This window comes from Myxine glutinosa, chromosome 13 (assembly GCF_964187855.1).
Source record: "Myxine glutinosa chromosome 13, kmMyxGlut1.1, whole genome shotgun sequence".
NCBI classification, from domain to species: Eukaryota; Metazoa; Chordata; class Myxini; order Myxiniformes; family Myxinidae; genus Myxine; species Myxine glutinosa.
Window position 1 is genome coordinate 41806788 of NC_136273.1, and position 21720 is coordinate 41828507.

Consider the following 21720-nt stretch of genomic DNA (forward strand, 5'->3'; position numbering starts at 1 on the left):
TACTTACACTGCGCAGTCAACTTGGTGTGAACCAACTCTTCTGTTTTTTTAGTTGTTTTTTTTCTTTGATCCAATATGGCTGCCAGACCACGTGAGCGATGACATCATAAGTTTATATTTTCTAATATAATTGTTGCAGAGATAACGCTTAATCAATTTCAAACTGATCAGACATAGCGTTGTCTGTCAAATTATGACGTCATAATTATGGCACCAATGACGTCACCGTTAATAACACCTGTTCCCCATATGGATTTCTTTACAATAAGCCACGTTTCAATTTTTTTCCATGGAGTGGTTTTGGAGATTGGAGGTGCAACGTTTTTCCAAGATGGCGCCTGTACCACATGACCTATGACGTCATGATTATGAATTTAAAAAATTCTACAGGCGGAGGCGCTCCTTCGGCAAAATTTCGTGCCAATCAGACCAATGGTTGTGAAAAAGAATTTTTAAAATGCAGACACGTGCACACGATGTACGCACCCGAATGCTTAACCCTGCTTTTCGCTTAGCGAGCCCAAAGTAATTGCAAATTCCACAATCTATCAGAATGTGGTTGCTGTACGGACTGCAGTTCCTCCACTATGTACAGTCACACTCACAGTAGTCCGGCAGCTAAGCTAAATATAACATAACAATTGTGCATTTTGTGAGGAAAGCACCAAATTTGGCACACTAGTAGACTATCATATTATGAAAAGATCTGGATATTGGGCCATCTCAGATTCAGAGATTTGATTTTTGCAAGATTTGCAGATTTTGCAGATTTGCAAGTTGAGATTGCAACGCCAGGGACGGCCGACTCCTTCCTGCGAGCTGCCCACGTCACCCGCACAAGAAGAGCTCATCAAATCACTGCAGCGGCACTGCACATCCTGCAACACCGTGCGTATGAACGCCACTGTATGACATATGCTGATGATGCAGAAGACCTGCCTGAGTTCGAAGACTGATGTCACCAGAGAGGAGAAGACATTCCCAACTTTCAGTATTTGGCAACTGTGCTGGAACTAGAGATGTTGGTACTGGTCTACGTGCGTTCTCTGCGGCAGGCTTCATTCACGATGTACCTTGATGCCCTGACGGAACTGGTCCCATGGTTCCATGCCTTAGACCACACACACTATGCCAGGTGGGTCCCTGTTCACCTGAGGGACATGGTTGCACTCCCAATGAAGCACCCAGATGTAGCCAGAGAATTCAGGGCTGGCAACTTCACTGTACAGAAGACGAAGAAGGTGTTCTCTTCGATCCCAATCGAATCGAAATCTTGCAAAAATAAAATCTCTGAATCTGAGATGGCCCAATATCCAGATCTTTTCATATGATAATCTACTCGTGTGCCAAATTTGGTGCTTTCCTCACAAAATGCACAATTGTTATGCTAAGTTGCCCCACTACAGGTGTACCCATATGTTGTGAGAAGGGCCGTCTTGGGCTCGGAAGGGTTACCATAACAGATGCCATCTGTTTGTGCATGATGATGTTGAACATGATGCTTGAAAAAAACAAAAAAAACAATTGAACAGCAAGATAATAACCTTCAAAATGTTTTGAATATTTTAGCAAAGTAAATCATGAAACACTGAATGTTACACCTTTTTTGCAGAATTGCATGTGTGCTGATCATCGCTTTGCTGACAGATTTAATCAAGAGACCATGTTCTACTTCACAAACATTATACATGTCTGTCTGTGAATCTCAATATGGATGTAAAATGAAGGGAAACGTGAGAAAAGGTGATGTATTTTTAAATAAACGTACAGTTGCTCTTCCTGTTGTCATGACTGTGATTGTTGTTGTTTGTGTGCTCCTTTTGTCTGTCACACTTTATTTTAGAGGGTTCCTGCTGTCATAATGTTGGAAACGCTACATCAAAGCTTGATGTCCTGCTGCTTCCTCTTCTTCCATCCCAGAGAGACTTGCTTGTAAAACAGACATTTTTTAGAGTAAATGGAAACAAACTTTTGTTCCAAATAAATCGATTATTAGCTTTCCAATTGGATCATTTTTATTATCCTATGACAGCAGGAACCCTCGAGAATAAAGTGTGATGGACACACGGACGGATGGACGGTTCTTCTTTTTGTAATAGATTTACAATAGATAGTTCATGATTCGGTAGAGGCCGAGCGAACAGAGGTCAAGGCCATTTATTTCTGGTACCTGAAACACCCTGCAACTCATGCCGACAGAAAACAGACTTTTTGTAACGCCGACCGCATTTTCCATCCAAAGCGTCTTTGGGCTTCCTGAAAAGCGCTATATAAAATAAATGCATTATTATTATTATAATCATCATGTAAATTTGTTTTTTTTTAAACGAGAGCAATGCGACTGTGTCTCCAATATGCCTCCTCATAGTCCCACAACGGGTAGATGCCATCGTTCACTGTCCTAAAAATAAACAAGTTTGATTTAAATCCCTTCAGCTGTTCTCAAGTATCACATTTTTACCAGCTATGACAGGTTTCACATTGATCGGTGAAACGGTTCCAGAGTTTTGTTTTTTAAAGTATCGGCTTTCAAGCTAATATGGCTGTCATACCACATGACATATTACCTTAAGAAATGTACACTCTGCATATGTATGGGTTGGGGATCATGTTTGTGAAGTTTAGTGTTGATCGGATAAGGTTCGTTTTTCTATCCACGATGGCTGCCAAACCACGTGACCTATGACATCATCATTTTCAAACTATAGGCAACAGTGTTGTTAGATGATATTTGTAAATTTCCCATCGATGGGATGAGCGGTTTCAGAGATATAATTATTTAATATTTTCCTTCAATCCAAAATGGCTGCCAAACGATGTGACCTATGATGTCATAAATGTAATATTTCAACACAAATGGGTCATAGATCATGTGCATGCAATTTCAGATTTTTTAGGATAAGGAATTCTATTAAAACATTTTGGCTGGTATACTACATCACCTATGATGTCATCATTATCATGCTTTTGTTCCCCATTGGGAGTACTTGACAATGTGCCAAGTTTCAAATTTTCCCATTCAGCGGTTTCCGAGAAATATTATTATTATTTGCGTTTAATCCAAGATGGCTGCCATACCACGTGACCTATGACATCACAATTATCATAAAAACATTCTGCATGGGTGTCACTCCTACCCTGAAAGTTTTGTCTCAATCGGACATGTGGTTGCTGAGGAAAATGAGGTTTAGGTCGTACAGACGGACGGACAACCCGAAAACATAATGCCTCCGGCCACCTTCGGGGGTGGAGGCATAAAAAAAGATTATCCATGGGTAGGCGCTCCTATAATGAAAGTTTTGTGTCTATCGCTCAAGCGGTTGTGGTGAAAATTTTTAAAGCACGTAAAGGTGAAAAAGTTAAGGTGCAAGAAAAAAGAAGTGAGGGCCTCGGCAGATGTTCCATAACATGATAAAGGATGGTTGTGGACGACTATTCCTAGTTAAAGGATGAAAGGTCGATCAATTATTATTATTATTATTATTTCTATACAACATCGAGGCTCATGTAAGAGCTAACATCAATCACAAAAAAAGACAAACTGACACATAAAACGAGATAAAGGGAGCAGGAGACAAGATGGGGAGAGAGAGGGAAGCACACAAGTACAACATTTGAAACCAGGGACATCGGGAGATCTGTGGGAGGGAGGGCTTGGGGGGAGGAGGCATGGGAATGGGGGGGGGGGGGAAGGGGTGGGAGAGGTATAAAACACATGGACACTGCTAGGACTTCCAGGAGAGAATTTTTATTTTTCAGGAAAGAATTTTTTTTTTGATTTGTAAAAGAAAAATTAATTTGTTTACAAATTGGTATTCATTGGAATATGAATTGCATGATGAAGTCGTGGTTACAATAAGTCACACAAGTACTTCAAAACCCTACAACTGTTAAAGATGAACTATTAGTTAAACTCAATTTGAGTATCTCAGATATATGATCATGCATCGAAGCAGGTTTACATTGAATGTTCTAATAATGGTTGCAGATTTGCAGGGCTTGAGAAGTGCTATGGGCAGCAGCAGAGTGTGCAGCAGGTTAGTTGTTCGGGTGGGCGATTCGCAGTCGCTGACTTGTTCTTCTCGGGCAACAAGAGGATGCAGGCTGCAGCCAGGCTGCAGTGGAATGCACTGTGTACATACGTGTAGTCCCAATTCTATAGGGCAGAAAGGAAAATTTTTTTATTTTTTGTATTCTTCCAATACTCCACTGGGGCATCAGAGGCTACCAAGACGAGTCATGAAGGCATTCTTAGCTGAGAATTTACCCCTTTGACAGTACATACTCGATGGTAGAGCCTGTCAACGCAAGTAGGGTAATAATGTTGTTCCTGGACCACCCTCATTTTCCCATTGACTTACATGTTAATTTTTCTCTCACCCTCATTCCCCTTAACACCTCTATTTCTCCCACCCTGTTCTTTACGAACCTTTTAGCCTTTTGACATACTCTTATTCTCAATGTTGTTCATTAGACCACTCAAACAATGATTCTACGAATATTTGCTCCCTCTCACTCTCTTAATATCAATGATCCCGAGTAGACCACTCAAACAATGATCCTACAAATATTTGTTTATGTGTGGGAAATAATTTAATTCTCCTACAACTTCCATCACCATCTAATACATTAACAAAGTATATGTTTGAGTTTGGTTCCTTGTCAAGATATTTTAACTGAGCTGAGATAAAATGATAAACCTCCCTCAATGTTCTTGTTTGAGTGCCTCCTGTGCCACACACCATTTTTAAATTAAAGTATATATTTTCCTGACAACCATCAAAGTTTTCCGTCCACTCAAAAATATTTCCATCTTTTTTACCCAACTCACCGGTATTTAAATTAATTCTCTTATTTGTTTTGTGAACTTTTCTACCAGTTGCCTTTTCAATTATACCTATTTGATATTTTTCACATTCGTTATGTTTACCATTTATATACCAAGGTTGATTACACCTCCACTCTTTAGTCTGGTTGATACTTGGTTCTATCATTTATTTATTTATAAAAAAGGCGGCCTGAAAGCCTTTACAAGCTTTACAAAGCTTTACAAGCCCTGAAAATCCCTAACCCCATTATCTTATCACTTATATATATCTTATCACTTATATATCTTATCACTTATATATCTTATCACTTATATACTTATATAACCATAAGGGAGACTATCAATTCCATTTTTTAAAAATAAACCTCTTATCATCAAAAGCCCCTAATGCTTTCTTATTTATCTCTTCTGTATATAATTGATGTTTATAACTTCTTATTCCATTAATCTTTCTAAACTCTTCTTTCTTTGTTGTTAAACAGTTATAATAATCCTTAAAGTTTATTGTTTCTTTAATAACATTTTTCTTTACACCTTTTAACTTCTTATCAGTCTTTTCAATGTTATTCACATGTATTTATAAGCATAAGCCTTTGATCTCAATCCCACAAATTCACTCATAACATATCCTCCTAATTCATCCTTGAACTTTCCAATCACCTTTTTATTTTTAGAAGAGAACAACTCACTCTCTGGACTGTAATTACTTGTATCATAGATATTAATGTCCTTTTTCATGTCAAAATAAACATCATCAGTATTAATTTTTAAAATAAAACTATCTGTATCCTTATAAAGTAGATTAACATCATTTTGATATTTCTTCCTCAAGTTATTGTAAAAGTAATCATACATCAAGGACTTTGATAAATCAAGTATTGAGGTACCAATGTAAATAGGTTTGTCCATCTCAACGCTTTCTCTCATCAAATGTATCGCACAAAAGTTTTCCGTAAAAACTTCTACTCTCGAGAAGCTTGGTCTGTTGATTAATTTTGATGCTTGTTTCCATGATGTTGATAGACGAATGTTTTGTCTCTTTCTAAAAGAAAGTTTAACTTAAGGATCTCACCGAATGTCTCTTTGTCTCTTTCTCCATCGTTTTTCCAAATACAGCATTATTCATCAATTTATAAAAGTCTTTCTCAATATCTGTTTTTGACTCTGTTCTTCTTTGTGTATTAAAATCAATGTACTCTTTCAACCAATGACTCTGATTAAACTTGAGAATCCTATGTATCTTTTCAACACGGAGACCCTTTGAAAGACATTGTCTCAAATTTCTTTGATGGAGCACATAATTTTTCTTGTTGTATGGTGTTGTTAGAAGCTTCTCTGACGCTTTACCCTTTACATTAAATGATTGTTGATAATCACTTATCCACTCCTTCTTTGGACTTTCCTTTTCACAAGCAAATGGGAGATCTTTGTGTAGGTTATGGAGTTCCTCTGGATATTTCAAATCAACTTCAAAATAATAACCAACTTTTTCTTCATCTAATTCAGCTTGTGTAGAGATACATACATCTTGTAAAACCTTTTTGTAGTCTTTTTCCTTTACCCATCTAAGTTTTCCATAAGGAAGAGCCTGAGACATTGCCCAGCTATAGAGGTTGTTCGCATCATAGTACATCAAGTAAGAACTCTCTTTCGTTGAATCATAATTCGGAAGATATTTGTTATTTGCTTTTGCGTATCTGCTCGAGCATACTTGTGAAATTCCACCTCTTTTTGCCTTTTCAATCATTAAAAGCATATCGACATCGGTTATCAAATCCAAACCTTGTTTTGTAATTTTTAACATTGCACTCCAAGCCAATCCAGGAGCAGTGTAATAGTGAGCAGGATCCAATCCATATCCAGAATGACAGATTGTTCTGAAAGCCTCAAACACATCAGCCAACAAAAGCACATCAGTTTTGAGATACAAATCGTGATACTCACCAAGATTCTTGATGTTATATTTTTTCCAAACATTTTGTGCGTGTACATAATCTTTATCAGATATATGACTATTATTTAATTTATTATAGAAATTTTCTTTTGAAGGAAGTTGTGTTTCATTGAATCTCTCAAATGAGTTCATATAATCATAGGGATAAATTCCCTTTTGTGTTAGTAAATCTTTGTCTGAAAAATACTCTGAAAGACATGGGACCTCTTTTAGATTTTGAACCAAGTTAGCCAATGGACTTGTCATGAATTTAAATGTATCAAGAAATCTGATCTGAGTTATAGGAGATGTATGAATTGTTTTTGTGAATGAAATGTATTTCTGATCCGTGTTAGGAATTGCTGAAATGTGTCCAGATGTCTTTGAGAGTTCCTTGATAAATACAGTGGAACCTTGACTTACGAGTTTAATCCGTTCCGTGACCGAGCTCGTAACTCAAATTGCTCGTATCTCAAATCAAATTTCCCCATTGAAATGCATTGAAATGCTATTAATCTGTTCCAGCCCGCCAAAAACCACACCAATTTTTTTTTTAATATACAGTATATATAAAAATATCTCGCGCTTTATATTTCACCTGTATGCAGCATACAAGTTGGCAGGATGGCCTGGACTGGAGGTACGCACACTTGACTCTAAAGTCTAAACTGTCCAGCCTGGGTTTGAATCCCGACCCAGCTATAACCTGTCATGGGTGAATCACAGGCAGGGTGATTCATCAATGGGTGTACCGCTAAACTGGGCGCCCCGTTTGCGTCCCATTAGTTGTTGGATGTTAAGGATCTCACCGTGTTTTCCACAAAGAGAAGGCGAGCTATCGCCGGCACTCTGAACAAGTTGACGGCAGAGATACTGTACTTGCACGGCATGATAACCACGTGTCGCACGATCTCTTGTCATGGTCCACAAGATTATCACAGAGAGGTGCAGCTTCCAGCGTTTCGAGATCTGATCCAGGCCTATCCAACGAGACCGGTCCCAGCGTTCTAGGCCCGGTGGTTGTCTCAGACGGACCCGACAACGGCAGTGTTCGTTTTAACTCGATTCGACTCGAGCGCCGACGTGCCGGCGAACAAAACCGGTCATATCTTTTGAACGCGTGGCTCGATTTTTACAAAATAAACTTTTTCTTGAAGGTCTGAACCGTGCGCTCAAAACGATACCGAGTTTGACCCTGAGAGAGCCGTTTTGCGCCGGCAAAGGCGCCTTGTGTGACGTGAGGACCACGTCGTGCTGCATAGATTATCATAAATTATCATATCATTATCGGCGGCGTTATATATCATTAGCGCTATACGACAGAGATACTGTACGTGCACGTCAAGATAACCACGTGACCGGGTGGCGAAAGCTCGTAACTCGGATCTCGGCTCGCATCTCAAAGCAATAAACTGCCAGAGTGACGGCTCGTATCTCGAAAAACTCGTAAGTTGGGGCACTCGTAAGTCGAGGTTCCACTGTATATGCGTATCATAATTAGCGTTGTTATGAAGAAAGACAGGAATGAAAGAGGGGAGTTTATAATTAATATTACAACTTTGATGAGCCGGACCTCTATATTTACCAGTGAGATGACAATGATCTCTAACCTTTAGACCTTCACCAATTTTCTCCTCACAAATATGACAGACATTGTTTTTTATAAATTCCCTTTTCTCTTTACTCGTCAAGGACATTGGTTTATTGGTTTCTCTCATTATCTTTCTTAATCGAACACAGTCTTTTTCTAGTCGTTTCACAAACTCCTCTGGGGTATTTGAGCCTCCGTACACCTCTAATTTGTTATATTCATCACCAACGGATGATTTGATATAATAACAAAAACCACAAGGAGTATGTTTTTGATATTTATTTGTGTATGATTCTTCTGGATCTGGAGAAGCAGTATCAATTTTTTCTAAAATACTTTCAAAATCAGCATATATAACAAATGGATGTTTTCTTGTTTTCTTTTCATCTTTCAATGAGATCTTTGAGCCTTCTTTAGGCATATTGATTACCGTTGATTTATGTTCACCACAATAATTTGAATGTTTATCTAATCTTTCTTGTGTATGGAAGAAGTTAAGACAACACAAACAAATATATATTTTATTTGTTCTTTTACATACTTGTGGTTTTATTAATTTTGTAATATCTTTGATGTATGTATAATGTGAATTTTCCTCTGAATTAAAATAAAGAAGATTAATATGATTTTGATTATAATTTTCAGAAAGCTTAAAAATCTGAATGTTGTTTGTTTCCGTCAGACCATAAACATTAACTGATAAATTATTCATCTTTTCAAATTTAGGAATATCATTAAAAGCCATTGGAAAATTTAACTTTTTTGTTTTCAATGTATTCTCATATTTTTTATAATGAGATACTCTTTCAACATGGCTATCTTGAGGATGTAGATGTGCAAGAATAGACCAGAGAAAACATTTATTGTCTTTATTTTTGATATTGATAACTGCTTTTCTATTTTTGATAACACTTGGTAAATCAATGTAAGAAGAAGCGTTTAGAGGATCTGATTTAAGAATATGAATGTCAATAAATAGTATCTCATCTATATTCCAACCACTTCCAGTAATAGTATGCTCAAGTTCTTGTTCTTGCTGGATAAGTTCAACATAAGTGGGATTAATCTGATTGTATGTTGTTATAAAGTGTGTGCCTGTTCTCATGTAAGCTAAATCAGTGATGTTTTCACCAGTGAATGGACAATCTTTTGAGATTTTTATTTTAATACCCATATATAACTTGATTGAATTCAATTCGAGAAGAGTCTTTTCAACGAAGGCTTTCATTGATGGTTCAATAATCTCTACAGCTTCAAGTATTGACTTTGGACCAGGAGGATTAAAGTTAAAGATTCGAATCCTGATATGTCTTTTGAAAGCACCATCAGTATTTTTAATAGTAAACAATTTTGACAAGTGTTTGTTTGTTTTAAGATGGGCTTTGTTTCTTTAGGATATCTCTATTACAGAGACTACAATGTTTTTTGTTCTTAGGAAGTGGTGATAATTGATTTAGAATGTTGTAAGTGTGTTTTGCGGCGAGAATATGTCGTTTATAATATTTTACTTCCTTCTCGCAAGTATCACAATAAACCATATTTATAGCGTGAGAAAACGTGCTGTTTTATATATGAAACTATACTTAAAGTAAAACACTTTTTGAGCTTTTCAACTCTGTTTTATATATGAAACTATACTTAGAGTAAAACACTTATAAAAGAAAGTGCCTTTTTACAGGCTTTTTATATATGAAACTGTGCTTAAAGTAAAACACTTTTTAATCACAAAATACAACACTAAAATCATCATCATCACTATCATCAAAGTTCAATGAGAACACAGTATCATCTGTGTACACTGAATTATCATCACTAAAATTACTATCACTATCACTCATTGATTCACTATCATCATCAATAAAGCTACTCTCATAACTATCATTTGAGCACACTATTAGTATCATAATTATCATTAGATCCTAGACTCTCAGTATCACATTCAGATCCTGGACTCTCAGAGTATTGACTGTTAATATCACTCATTTACATACCATTAAACTTCCATCAATATCTATATATTTTCTTTCATTAGAACTAATAACCACAATATTTTTTACATTAAATGTTATTTTCAAATAATCTCTAATAATCAGGGTACGGAATGATAGTTCACCACTAATATTCATATTATTAATTTCACCCACATCTTTGGGTCTATTAAATAATATACAAATGTTTCCTCTAGAATCGTTGATGGTCTTATCATTCATTTTCAAAGCTTCTTTATCAATGATCTTTTCAAGCTTTGAGTAAATTGTCAGTAGTAGTGGAGAAACTTTTGTCAAATTTACTTTAATAGAGTTATTAATTAACATAGCTTGTCCCGTAAATTTAATAAAAGGACACATGTTATTCTCCATTATGGGTTTAATCCAAAAATTTCCATATTTATCTTTGTTCAATTTAACATCTTTGACATATTTTCCTATATCTTCCACCGAAGTAGAGATTGATTGAAATTTGTCTTTTGTGTTTTGAAACATTGTATTTATTAGCTAATAAACTTGTGTTTAGTTTAAGTAAAAATTTACTATATAAATATCATAGAAGGATATTTAGAATTTCCAGACTCTCCATATGATAAATTAGAGAATTGTCCGGCTTGTGATAGAGTGGGGCTTAATGATGAGGATTCATACAAACAATGTTTATTCTGTGATTATCTTCTAATTAATGATAATTAAAAAAAAAAATATATATACTGTATAACTCTTTTAAATTAGAACCAAAAATGAATTACTTTACAAGATTAATAAGAGAGATGAATGTTAAGTATTATGATGATAATACACCATTTCTTACAAGTGAAAAGACTATTTGTATTGAGGAAATGTATAAGGGTTTAATGATATTTATTATTCAAAATAATTTTAATGGAAATGTTACTACAAGATACTATATAAATAAAATAATGAATTATTTTGAAATTAAACCTGAACTCAGGATAAAATATAGAGTTTCAAAAATAGCTCAAAAAAAGTTAGATTACTTGTTTTCCAAATATAGAAATGAATGATTTTTTACCCGTTTGGGAAAATAAGATAAAATTTAATAACCATAAAAATATTCCAAATTCATTGAGATGTCTAATAGTTGGTTCAAGCGGATGTGGAAAAACCTGTTTGCTTTTAAAGATGCTCCTTCGTCCTAATTTTTTAGATTATGATAATTTAATAATTTTTACAAAGTCAAGTTTTCAACCCGAGTATCAACTACTCTCACAAAGTTTTAATGCGGGTCTTAAAAAGGAAGACATTATCGGTTTATTTAAACTTCAAAACAAACTAAATGATTTTAACATTGAGGATATAATACAACTATTTTGTGATACACAGAAACCAAAACCAAAACCCATAACTTGTATTCTCCGTGATAATACGGATGATATACCTTCACCTCAAGATTTAGATAAATCAAAAAAGAACCTCATTATCTTTGATGATTGTGTTAATGAGAGAAACCAAACAGTAATGGATAGCTACTATACAAGAGGGAGACATTCTTCTTGTAATTGTATTTATCTTAGTCAATCATATTTTCAACTCCCTCGACGCTCAATAAGAAACAATGCCAATACTTTTATTTTATTTAAGTTAAATTCAATAGATGTAAATAATTTTTGGAGAGATAATTGCTCTACGTTATGTAGTAAAAAAGAATTTGAAAATTATATGAAACACACGATTGGACAATATATAAATATATTGTTGTGCAACAAGATGAGATACTAACTGATATTTTACACACATAAATGATAACTATTATTATTAATCTTGTGGGTAAATCTGCTTCAGGAAAGAACTTTCATAAATCTAAACTCTTGAATAGTAAAAATGAAAAGATTGTAAGTTTTTTTTAAAACACCCTATGATTCGTTTTGTGAGTACTACAACCAGAGCAAAGCAACCAGGAGAAGTAGAAGGGAAAGATTATTACTACATTTCAATATGCGATTGAGGAACGAAGGTCAAATATTTGAGGAGGTCTCTCTTGGTTCTACAAAATATTCACATTGTAAGAGTCAGTTAAATAAAGTAAAATATAATGGTCTTGGGATTTTAGAAACTAATCCTGAAGGAATGAGACAAATTATTAAACATTTGCGTGGTGATGGAGTTAAGATTTTATCATTCGGTTTTGATATCGATGAGGAGACTCAACGCAAACGTATGAAAAGCAGAGATACAAGTATTAGTGAAGAAGAAATAACAACTCGTATTAATACCAATCAAGAATTTGATGAAATATTTAAAGAAGAGGATTTATTTCAACACATTTACTATAATGATGAAGAAAAGGAAAATTTTCCCATTGACCTTTACAATTCATTAAATGATATTTTTCAATAAATAAATACAGAAAATGAATACCGAAGAAAGAGCAAGAAAGTTTAAAGAACATCAAGAGTTGGTTTCAAAAGTTGTAAAGCAACAGGAAGAGATAAAGAAGAAACGGAGACAGAAACTAACTGGTGAAGAAGCCTTTGAAAGAAAACAAGAGAAATTTTTTAAACCACTTTAAAAAACTCAACAAACGATTTCACCTACAGTTCCCACGGTAGAATTTACTCCAAAAAAACTTCAAATGCTCAAAGATTTCAGTCAAATGACAGAGAAAGAACTTGGAGAATTAGAATATGATGATGAAGGATTATTTCGGAAACTTGAGGAGGTAAATCAACCCCCTAATTATGTTGTGGAAGCTCTTCAAAACAATGAATATTTGGCGGATTCAAAAACCAGAGCAGGTCTCATTCCAACAGAAGAACCAGCACAGTTCCATCTTGTGAAAGAAAAGTTATTGATATTTAATGATAAATTGGTGTTCTTAAGTTCTGCTCAACCAAATGTTGAATTAACTCCAAGATTAATGTTTCTTCTAACAAACTCCGGATTCAGCGGTTCAAAATATTTTGAGGAACCACTTGATATGGAAAGAGAGGAAGATAGAGAGTATATTGATTTACTAAACTCACTTGATTATGGAGTTTCTGTTGCTGGTAAAAGGAAGAAGAATGAGAAGGAGAAACATATTATTGATGCTTTAAGTAAGCTTGGTTCGGGTGTTAGCTTTCTTCCAAATGACCCATCACAATTAGTTAATAGACTATTATTGTTGTTAGGTAGTAAGAAGGCTGGAAACAACAATTGTTTTAATGAAGCATCCGCCATTTTAGACCAGTTGATGAATATGAAAATAATTAATAAATATCAATACAAAGATATTTTATTAGATATTAAATAAGATGAGAAGCACAATTCTTAGTTTTAATTTCACAACGAGTGATTACACAGCATCATTCCCTTACCCACTACAACTTGACCCCACAAAAGAATATGAGGCTTCTTTATTGTCGATGGAAACTTATAATACACTTTTTAATATCACAGCGAAAAACAAGTTTAGTTATAATCCAGGAAGTGGATATAAAACTATAACCGTTTCACCCGGAGCTTACGAGATTTCTCAAATATCTTCTGAAGTCTCTCGACTTATGAAAGAACAAGGTGATGAACCAAAAAATATTGTAATAGATATTCAAAAACACACTTCAAAATCAACTATTAAACTTAAAAATAATTATAAGTTCATTTCACGATTGAAAAATCGTTTAGAGAGCTATTGGGTTTCTCTTCAAAAAAGATTGAAACTAACGGGACGTTTTACACTGATAATGTTATTCAAATATCCTCCGGTATAAATTCAGTATTAATTCATTGTGATTTGATTGATGGTGCTTATAACGATGGAATAAGAACAAATACAATATTTTCATTCAGCGCATACTCAACCCCGATTGGTTATAAATTTAATATGGAACCAAAAAATCTTGTCTATTTACCTGTGTCAGGAAAAACCATATACAGAGTAAATTTTAGGATAACCGACCAAGATAATCGTATGATATCCTTTAATGATGAAATTATATCCATCAGAATTCACCTACGTGAAGTTTTTCAATAAATAAATAATGGTTATTGTGAGAAAACACGAGTTGGGAAAATATAAAATAATTACAGGGGATGGGATGTTCCTTTCACCATACTATAAGGGTGAAGGTATGTTTCTTGGTAGAGGATACTATAAACCAAAGAGACAACGGGGTGTGGGACATCAATTTAGAAATAAAGGAGATGGGATAATTGATACTCTAATGGGTATTGGTTCAACCATCCTTAAACATAAAGACCAAATTGGTTCAACTGCTTCTGCCATGGGCTCAGTTGCGGGTGCTATAAAGAGTATAAAAGATGCTCAAAAGGAGTCTCATAAATTACAAGCAATCAAAGAAATTAAAAAAGGTAAAACTCAACTATCTTCACAAGAACGACAAAAAATCATTAAAATACTTGGGTCAGGGTTTCAACAATTTTAATGCTATATAAATACAAGTATGGAAGCGATTGATAGTATCTATGATTTGGATGATACGATTATCATTTCAAACTCCACTAAAAAGGAAGACTATTTTAAGGTAAATGCTATAACAGGAACAGACTGGAATTCAAACGGAACAAAAAGTTTTGAAATAAATAATCAACAAACTTACTTGAATATAGCTGATAGTTTCTTGCTGTGTAAATTTAAATTCACTAAGACTGCGAATAATACTAATGCTACACTCGTAAATGATTTCTTCTGGAAAATGTTTGATAGTGTCCGCCTGTATATTGGAACACAAGAGGTTGAAGCGGTTGATTATGTCTCTGCTACATCTGAAATGATAAAATTTACACTATATTCGTTTAGTGATAGAATGGGTAAGGGAGCTGTTGAAGGTTTTATTCCTGATATGTCAACGGGAACAAATGCTGACCCTGGTTATAGTCAAAGGAAGTCAATGTATAATGATGATACAAAAGCAGAGAATAGTTTTACCGTAGCAGTACCTCTGAAAGGTATATTTGGATTTTGTGATTATGATAAAGTTTTGTATGGTCTTAAAATTAGATTTCAACTACAAAGGAATGATAATGTAAATAGGTTGCTTTTTGGGGCTCAAAATGCTTTTGGAGACAATAATAAATTTGTTATTAATGATTTGTGTTGGTATATCAGTGAATATACTCCTAATCTTAAAACAGAAGAGATGTGAAATAGAAGACTTAACTCAAAGAAACCACTAAATGTATCATACCTTAAAAGAAGATGTCAACACGTTAAACTGGAACACACTACCTACACTTGGAATTTGGGTGTTTTGGCAGGAAAACCACGATACCTATGGCTCATTTTTTAAAAACCAGATGGAGATGAAGGTACTGATAAGAATAATGCGCTGAGTGATAATGCTAAGGTGAAACAACTTCGGGTTTCTCTTGATGGTACATTTTACCCACGAGATAGATTGGAAATTGATTGGGAAAAAAATGATTATGCGGAAGCCTACAAGTCTTACCAAAAGGTGTGTGAAAGCAACGGTAATAATGACCCTATTTTGGATATGGTTGCGTTTCAAAAACTTTATACAATCTACACAATTGACCTGAGTTCTCAAAAGGAAACTATAAAGTCTAATAGAGTGGATACTTCTCTATACATTGAAAGAGGGGAGAGTGAAGAAGTTGATGCTTATTGTTTGCTTTTGGAAGAAACAGAATTACAGATTAATACAGATAATGGTGTTATGATTAATATCACATAGGTTTTTTCTCATAAATAAATGAGTAGGAAAGAACCGGTATATGTTAATCAAATCAATCTTAGTAAATTAACATCTTGTATTCAAAATCAAAAGCCTTGTATTATTAATGTTAATTCAATTCAAAGAAAAGGAGCAGTAAGAATTGATGTTTTACTCACAAGAGAGCAGGTAAAAACACTAAATGATGCTGGATCACTTAAAATTAAAATGACAAAACCTATGTTAAAGAAATATTCAATACAAGAGGGAGGATTTCTCCCGTTTCTAATTCCTTTATTTGCTGGTTTAAGTGCGGCGGGAGCATTGACTGGTGGTATTTCAGCAGCGGTAAAAACTGCTAACGAAAGGAAGGCACAACTAAAAGCTCAAAAAGAATTGGAAAGACATAACAAGGAGTTGGAGAAACAAATTAGTGGAAGTGGTGTAATTGTAGATTTTGCTCAAAAACTTGAAAGTCTACCTGATAAAGCTAGATTGTTGGTTGGAGATATGCTTTCCTCTATCGCTCAAGCGGGTGTTAAACTAACTAAACGGGGTAATGGATTGTATCTTTCTCATAAATAAATGGATAAATGGTTTAAACAATTTGGAAAGAATACAACGTCAAATATAGAACTAGCTAAGTATTGTAAAACACTAAAAATTGATAATGTGGTTATTTGTATGAGAGATGAATTAATACATATAAATAAGAATCCAAAGAATATTATTATGAATTTAGACACACAGAATGGTTCTCATTGGGTTTGTATTCATAATAGTCAGGATAAATATTATTTTGATAGTTATGGTATGCCACCACCTGTTGAAGTAATACAATTCTTACAGAATGGTGTTTATCAAACATTTCAAGTTCAAGAAATTAATTCTAAATGTTGTGGTCAATTATGTTTATATGTATTATTTCAACTCAACAATAATGAAAATTTTTATGATATCATTTTTAATCTAATATATTTAGATTGACTTATGACTTATGTTGGAAAAGATGGTTCTATCTTTGGAGAATCCTCTCAGGATATTGATTTATCAAATGATTATACAAAGGCACAGGCTGAACGACAAAAATATAGTATAAGTAAAAATATTAATATGAAGAATACTTATAAATTAATCAATTATCCAAACCCTACAGATGCGAATGACTTAATTAGATTCAGTGATTTATCACAATATATATATTTAAAGAAAACAGCACGTTTTGTTAAACAAGTAAAATTTACAACCACAACACCTGGTTATACTGACCATACACCTTTCCTCATTGAATTTAACTACCTGCTTACAATTGAATTTTATAAAGAAGGACATATAGTTAATATGCGAATTAATAAATGGGGGTATGATATGCCTGATTTAGGGTATAATTGGTATTTTTCAATAAACTTAGAAGACCAACATGATTTGAATCAGTCTCGGAAAGAAGAATATTATCCGCTTGGTGAGGATAAGGATTTATGTGGAAGTACAATTAGTAAACAACAAATGCATGATTTTAAGAAAAGAAAAATATATGATAGTATAGCGATGGTTAGCATGACAAAGAAGGAAGGTAATGAGATAAGGATAGAAAGCCGAGGAATACAAACCGATTTGATAGTGGGAAGATGGGGTGGTATTACCTGTCATAATATTAATCTCACATATATTTCTGATACATAAATGGCAGGAAGAAGACTACAAGAGAATTATAATTTTTGTATTCAAGGATACCTACAAGAAAAGGGTGCTCAGTATTACATACCTTATGATTTGGAGCATATACATGGGAATTTTGTCATAAAAAACTGGCCTTATACTGATATTGCTAAACCCACAAATAGAGACTTGTTTAAAATATTAAATAAAAATGAACTTCTCAAAGTTATGAAATATAAAACTCTTTTAGAAATCATCAACAAATCTTATTGGTATCCTATTATGAGAAAAACAAGTGAATCCACTTGGATTCCGCCCAGGTTGGCACATGGAAATTATGATGTAGCATAATTATCATCTCGGGTCAAGATTTGAAATTATGCCATGGTTTTTGTAAAATTGCTACTAGTATTCACATTATGTACTTTTCTTTTGATTTAAACATCCATAAATACAAAACAAATAGTTTTGTAATCTTAAAAATTTATTAAATGTACAAAATTCCTATCCTATAACATATATATCCTATAACCTATCCTATATATATCCTATATCATATAACATATATCCTATATATCCTATAACATAACATATAACAAATATATCCTATATTATGTACTAGCGAGCGGCCGCGTACCAGCCAAAGGGGTAGCCCATGGTTAGCCTAAATATAGATTTGATGACGTCATGTTTACACATCTGAGCGACAGAAACTGTCTACACATCTGAGCGACAGAAACGTCTACACTGTTGGAGCTTCACTTTTGGAGAGACAGAAATTCTGGGTCATTTGGGTCCTCTGGGTCATTTGGGTCCTCTGGGTCATTTGGGTCCTCTGGGTCATTTGGGTCCTCTGGGTCATTTGGGTCCTCTGGGTCATTTGGGTCCTCTGGGTCCTCTGGGTCATTTGGGTCCTCTGGGTCATTTGGGTCCTCTGGGTCATTTGGGTCCTCTGGGTCATTTGGGTCATTTGGGTCCTCTGGGTCATTTGGGTCCTCTGGGTCATTTGGGTCCTCTGGGTCATTTGGGTCCTCTGGGTCATTTGGGTCCTCTGGGTCCTCTGGGTCATTTGGGTCCTCTGGGTCATTTGGGTCCTCTGGGTCATTTGGGTCCTCTGGGTCATTTGGGTCATTTGGGTCCTCTGGGTCATTTGGGTCCTCTGGGTCATTTGGGTCCTCTGGGTCATTTGGGTCCTCTGGGTCATTTGGGTCCTCTGGGTCATTTGGGTCCTATATTCCTATCCTATAACATATATATCCTATAACCTATCCTATATATATCCTATATCATATAACATATATCCTATATATCCTATAACATAACATATAACAAATATATCCTATATTATGTACTAGCGAGCGGCCGCATACCAGCCAAAGGGGTAGCCCATGGTTAGCCTAAATATAGATTTGATGACGTCATGTTTACACATCTGAGCGACAGAAACTGTCTACACATCTGAGCGACAGAAACGTCTACACTGTTGGAGCTTCACTTTTGGAGAGACAGAAATTCTGGGTCATTTGGGTCCTCTGGGTCATTTGGGTCCTCTGGGTCATTTGGGTCCTCTGGGTCATTTGGGTCCTCTGGGTCATTTGGGTCCTCTGGGTCATTTGGGTCCTCTGGGTCATTTGGGTCCTCTGGGTCATTTGGGTCCTCTGGGTCATTTGGGTCCTCTGGGTCCTCTGGGTCATTTGGGTCCTCTGGGTCATTTGGGTCCTCTGGGTCATTTGGGTCATTTGGGTCCTCTGGGTCATTTGGGTCCTCTGGGTCATTTGGGTCCTCTGGGTCATTTGGGTCCTCTGGGTCATTTGGGTCCTCTGGGTCATTTGGGTCCTATATTCCTATCCTATAACATATATATCCTATAACCTATCCTATATATATCCTATATCATATAACATATATCCTATATATCCTATAACATAACATATAACAAATATATCCTATATTATGTACTAGCGAGCGGCCGCGTACCAGCCAAAGGGGTAGCCCATGGTTAGCCTAAATATAGATTTGATGACGTCATGTTTACACATCTGAGCGACAGAAACTGTCTACACATCTGAGCGACAGAAACGTCTACACTGTTGGAGCTTCACTTTTGGAGAGACAGAAATTCCCAGGCAAACGCTATAACGCACCAGGTTTACAACCTGTGCGTTAATAATTATAGATACAAGAATATCTCAAAATCCAGATGAGTATATGTATAATATTCTTTGGGGCTCAAACTCAAGGGTAGCAAGGGATGAGGAAGGAGTTGAAGAAGAGAAGGAGGAAAGAGAGAAAAAGGAGAAGGAGGAAAGGGAGAAAAAGGAGAAGGAGGAAAGGGAGAAAAAGGAGAAGGAGGAAAGGGAGAAAAAGGAGAAGGAGGAGAGGGAGAAAAAGGAGGAGGAGAGGGAGAAAAGGGAGAAGGAGGAAAGAGAGAAAAGGGAGAAGGAGGAAAGAGAGAAAAAGGAGAAGGAGGAGAGGGAGAAAAAGGAGAAGGAGGAGAGGGAGAAAAAGGAGAAGGAGGAGAGGGAGAAAAAGGAGAAGGAGGAGAGGGAGAAAAAGGAGAAGGAGGAGAGGGAGAAAAAGGAGAAGGAGGAGAGGGAGGAAAGGGAGCAAAGAGAGAGGGAGGAAAAATATAAAAAGATGGAAATCAGTGAGATTCGTAAAAGATTGAGTGTATTACAGCAAATAAATCAATCTCAACGCACCGAAGAGGAAAATAAAGAATTAACGACTCTTACTAAGATAATGATTTAAAAAATGGTTGAGATGAGTTCAGCGAGGAGATTTACATGAAGAAGACAAAGGTCATATAGTTGATGATGTTGGTGTTATTGACTTTAGTTAGTTTTTATTTGTAAATAAATGGAGGAGAGAGTGAAGGCATTCCTAAGGATTCTTTATGTTTTAAAAATTAAGATAGAAATGTATATGTTGAAAACCAAAAAGGTTTTGATACTCTGTCGGAATTTTTCTGATAAATAAATATGAGTTATTGTCTCAAATGTAAAAAGAAAACATAAATCTAAAAATATCTCAAGTTAAAGCTAAAAATAATATAGTTTATCAAAAAGGAATATGTCAAGTGTGTGGCTCTAAAAAGTGCCAATTCATCTCTCCTAAAAGTGGAGGAGACATACAAAAGTTTCTGTCAGGAAGTAAATTTACAACAACTGGAATTCCTGGGGAACTACATCTACCTGGATATTCTTTCTGTGGTCCTGGAACAAACCTGGATAAAAGATTAGATGAGGCTGACAATCCTAAACCTTGGTCCAAGCCTATAAATAGGGTTGATGAAGTGTGTATGAAGCATGATATTGCTTATGGGAATACCACTACATTGGATGAAAAACATGAAGCCGACAGAGAAATGTTGTATAATTTGTCTTTGATACAAAATCCAACGTTGAGAGAGAAAGTTGATAGGTTTATTGTGAAAAAATTGATAAGTGCTAAATTGAAACTTGGTCTTGGTTATTCACCCTTAAAAAACTATTAGGCTCTAATGATGTCATCAAGACTGAGGAGCTTTTGGCTAATGAATTACATAAACCTATAATCACAAAGTTTAAAAGAAGGAAAGTTTATTCTAAATACACCGACCACATATGGTCCGCTGATTTAATCAAACTAAATAATGATAAGGGATACAGGTATGCTTTAACCGTTATTGATTTGAGGAGTAGATTTGCCTGGGTTGTTCCTTTGAAAAACAAGAGAGGTAATACTTTAATGTTAGCCTTTAAGCTAATATTTGATAGGGATAAAAGGAAATCAAAGAAGTTATGGACTGATGAGGGAACAGAGTTCTATAACAAAATATTTATGAAATTTCTTAAGGGGTAGGGTATTAAATTATACAGCAACTTTAATGAAGGAAAAGCAGTTGTTATTGAGCGTTTTAATCGTACTTTGAAAGAGAAATTATATAAAAAATTCACACAACTCGGTTCTCAACAATGGGTATATTTAATTCAGGATATTGTAGATAATTACAATAATACCGTTCATTCATCAACAAAATCAAAACCGTCAGAATCATTTACAAAATTAGAATATGAAAAGGAGATTAATTTGAGAAAGCCCAA

The 21720-nt window shown here is 35.0% G+C and overlaps 1 protein-coding gene across 3 annotated transcripts in view; it reads right to left on the minus strand.

Moving 5' to 3' along the window:
• Window positions 1-3727: 3727 nt before the first annotated feature.
• MYMK (myomaker, myoblast fusion factor) overlaps window positions 3728-21720 on the minus strand; it is a 170769-nt gene continuing 152776 nt past the window's right edge. For 2 of the 3 annotated variants that reach the window (XM_068134323.2, XM_068134322.2), the window contains exon 6: window positions 3729-4156. In XM_068134323.2, coding sequence (XP_067990424.2) covers window positions 4010-4156 — 147 coding nt within the window. In that variant the 3' untranslated portion in view covers window positions 3729-4009. Of the gene's footprint in view, window positions 4157-21720 lie in introns of all 3 variants that reach the window. The other variant, XM_068134324.2, reaches the window with a different exon arrangement.